This window comes from Trypanosoma equiperdum, assembly GCF_001457755.1.
Source record: "Trypanosoma equiperdum strain OVI genome assembly, contig: ctg_1788, whole genome shotgun sequence".
In the NCBI taxonomy this organism is placed as follows: domain Eukaryota; phylum Euglenozoa; class Kinetoplastea; order Trypanosomatida; family Trypanosomatidae; genus Trypanosoma; species Trypanosoma equiperdum.
This window is the reverse complement of record NW_027123824.1, coordinates 32,912-34,594: the sequence shown is the minus strand read 5'-3', so window position 1 is coordinate 34,594 and position 1,683 is coordinate 32,912. Positions and strand designations below refer to the sequence as shown.

General features: G+C 50.1%; 1 pseudogene across 1 annotated transcript; it reads right to left on the bottom strand.

Annotated features, from left to right (window-relative positions):
- Positions 1-290: 290 nt before the first annotated feature.
- Positions 291-1,682, bottom strand: TEOVI_000875300:pseudogene (annotated as a pseudogene). Its single transcript has one exon. A coding segment is annotated over exon 1 (1,392 nt).
- Position 1,683: the final 1 nt, after the last annotated feature.

Genomic DNA, 1,683 nt, shown 5'->3' with positions numbered 1-1,683 from the left:
ACACACACACAAACACACACACAAAAACTTTTCCCCATCCTTCTTCATTTGTCGCATCCTCTTTTTCTTTTTCTTTCTCTCCCTCTCCTCCTGGATAGTTTTCATCTTCCACAGTTCCCTGCTTTCCACACACACACACACAGCATGGGAATCCGGTGAATGGGTGAATGGATTCTGGAAAAAAAAAAGAAGAAAAGAGCGTAGAGGACGTCACCACTTGCAGGTGGATCGGGTAAAGACACAAGGGCATCTGTCCACGGCTCCAGCCAACCACACAAAATATATACAACTCAGTAAACTGGTTGCCAGTTCGGGTTTTCTACCTCTTCCACAGTGAAGGGGATTGTTCCCGTTTCGTTGTTCAAAAACCTCGCATGTGCACCTTTCTGAACCCGAATTTTGGACAAAAAGGTGTTCTGATACACACGGATACCTTCTCCTTTGACACAATCTAACGCGTAATACTCACATTCATCCACCTTGTTGCCCGCCAACTCTACACCATTCACACTGTCCAGAACTATACCCGCGGCGTAGATTCCATAAAATTTACAGTTCTTTATGCTCATGGCCGGTTGTCCAGCACAAGACCCCGGAAAGGTGCCACGCATTATAACACCCGTCCCAAGTGCAGAGAATTCACAGTCCTTCACAGTAATCTTGCAGGCATCGGTGTGCAGGCCCACACACGTAGGCCTGGATTCACATGCGTTGGCGACCGGAAGGGTGCAACCATCACGCGAACTCGAAGCTCCTTTGAAATAACATTCCGTGAGAATGATATTAGACATTGGCCAACCATAAACGGAGCCTTTTTGTGGTTGGTCGAAGGTGCACCTTTCGCACTCCACCTTGCAATATTGTGCCACGAGGAGTTGTGTAGTATCTTTGCTACGTGAGGTGAAGCAGCAATTCCGAAATTTTACGTGAGCATGGGCAACTATTACCTGCCCGTTGAACGTCATATTCGCGAACTGCACGTTGGGCCACCGCTCAGGATGCGCAAACTGCATTCGATATTCTTCTTCTTCCCGCGCCGCCGCGACTGCCGCATTGACCTTTTCCTCATATATGCGTGCTTCCTCTGCCAGTCGCTTCTGCTCCTCCTCCTTGCGCTTGCTATTCTTTCGTGCATCGGACTTTTTCTTTTTTGGTACCACTGGCGGCTCGGGCAGGTCGGGAGTTATGACGATCCGCGGGACAATACCTTCAATATGTACCGTCCCTTGAATGACGACCTCAGCGGCGGCCTCACTGGACCCCACCTTCTGAACTGCCGCAGCAGATGGCAGCGTATCATCAGGGACGACGGAATCACCCTCTTCTTCTTTCTTTTCCCTTGTGCTCAGGGGGTCGAAAGATTCCTCACCTTCCACTGGAATGGCCTTCGGTTTCGGTTCCACAGCAGAGCGCGGGATGCTTTCAACACGCAAGTTATCAGCAACCTCAACGGCGTAGTGGGTGTTGACATCTCCAAGTGTAGCAGGTGGAATTAGAACGACCGTCCTGGGTAGCACTGACACCTCTCCATTGCTTTTCGTGTGTGCTTCCACCACTGAATGCGATATATCACTCAGGGAGTCTATCTCCTTGTTGACGAACCACTCGCCTATGTAATAATTGCAGGTACCGCTCGGTAGCGTCTGGGGGTCCGGCAGAACCTCTTTCCTCTTTCTAGAGCCC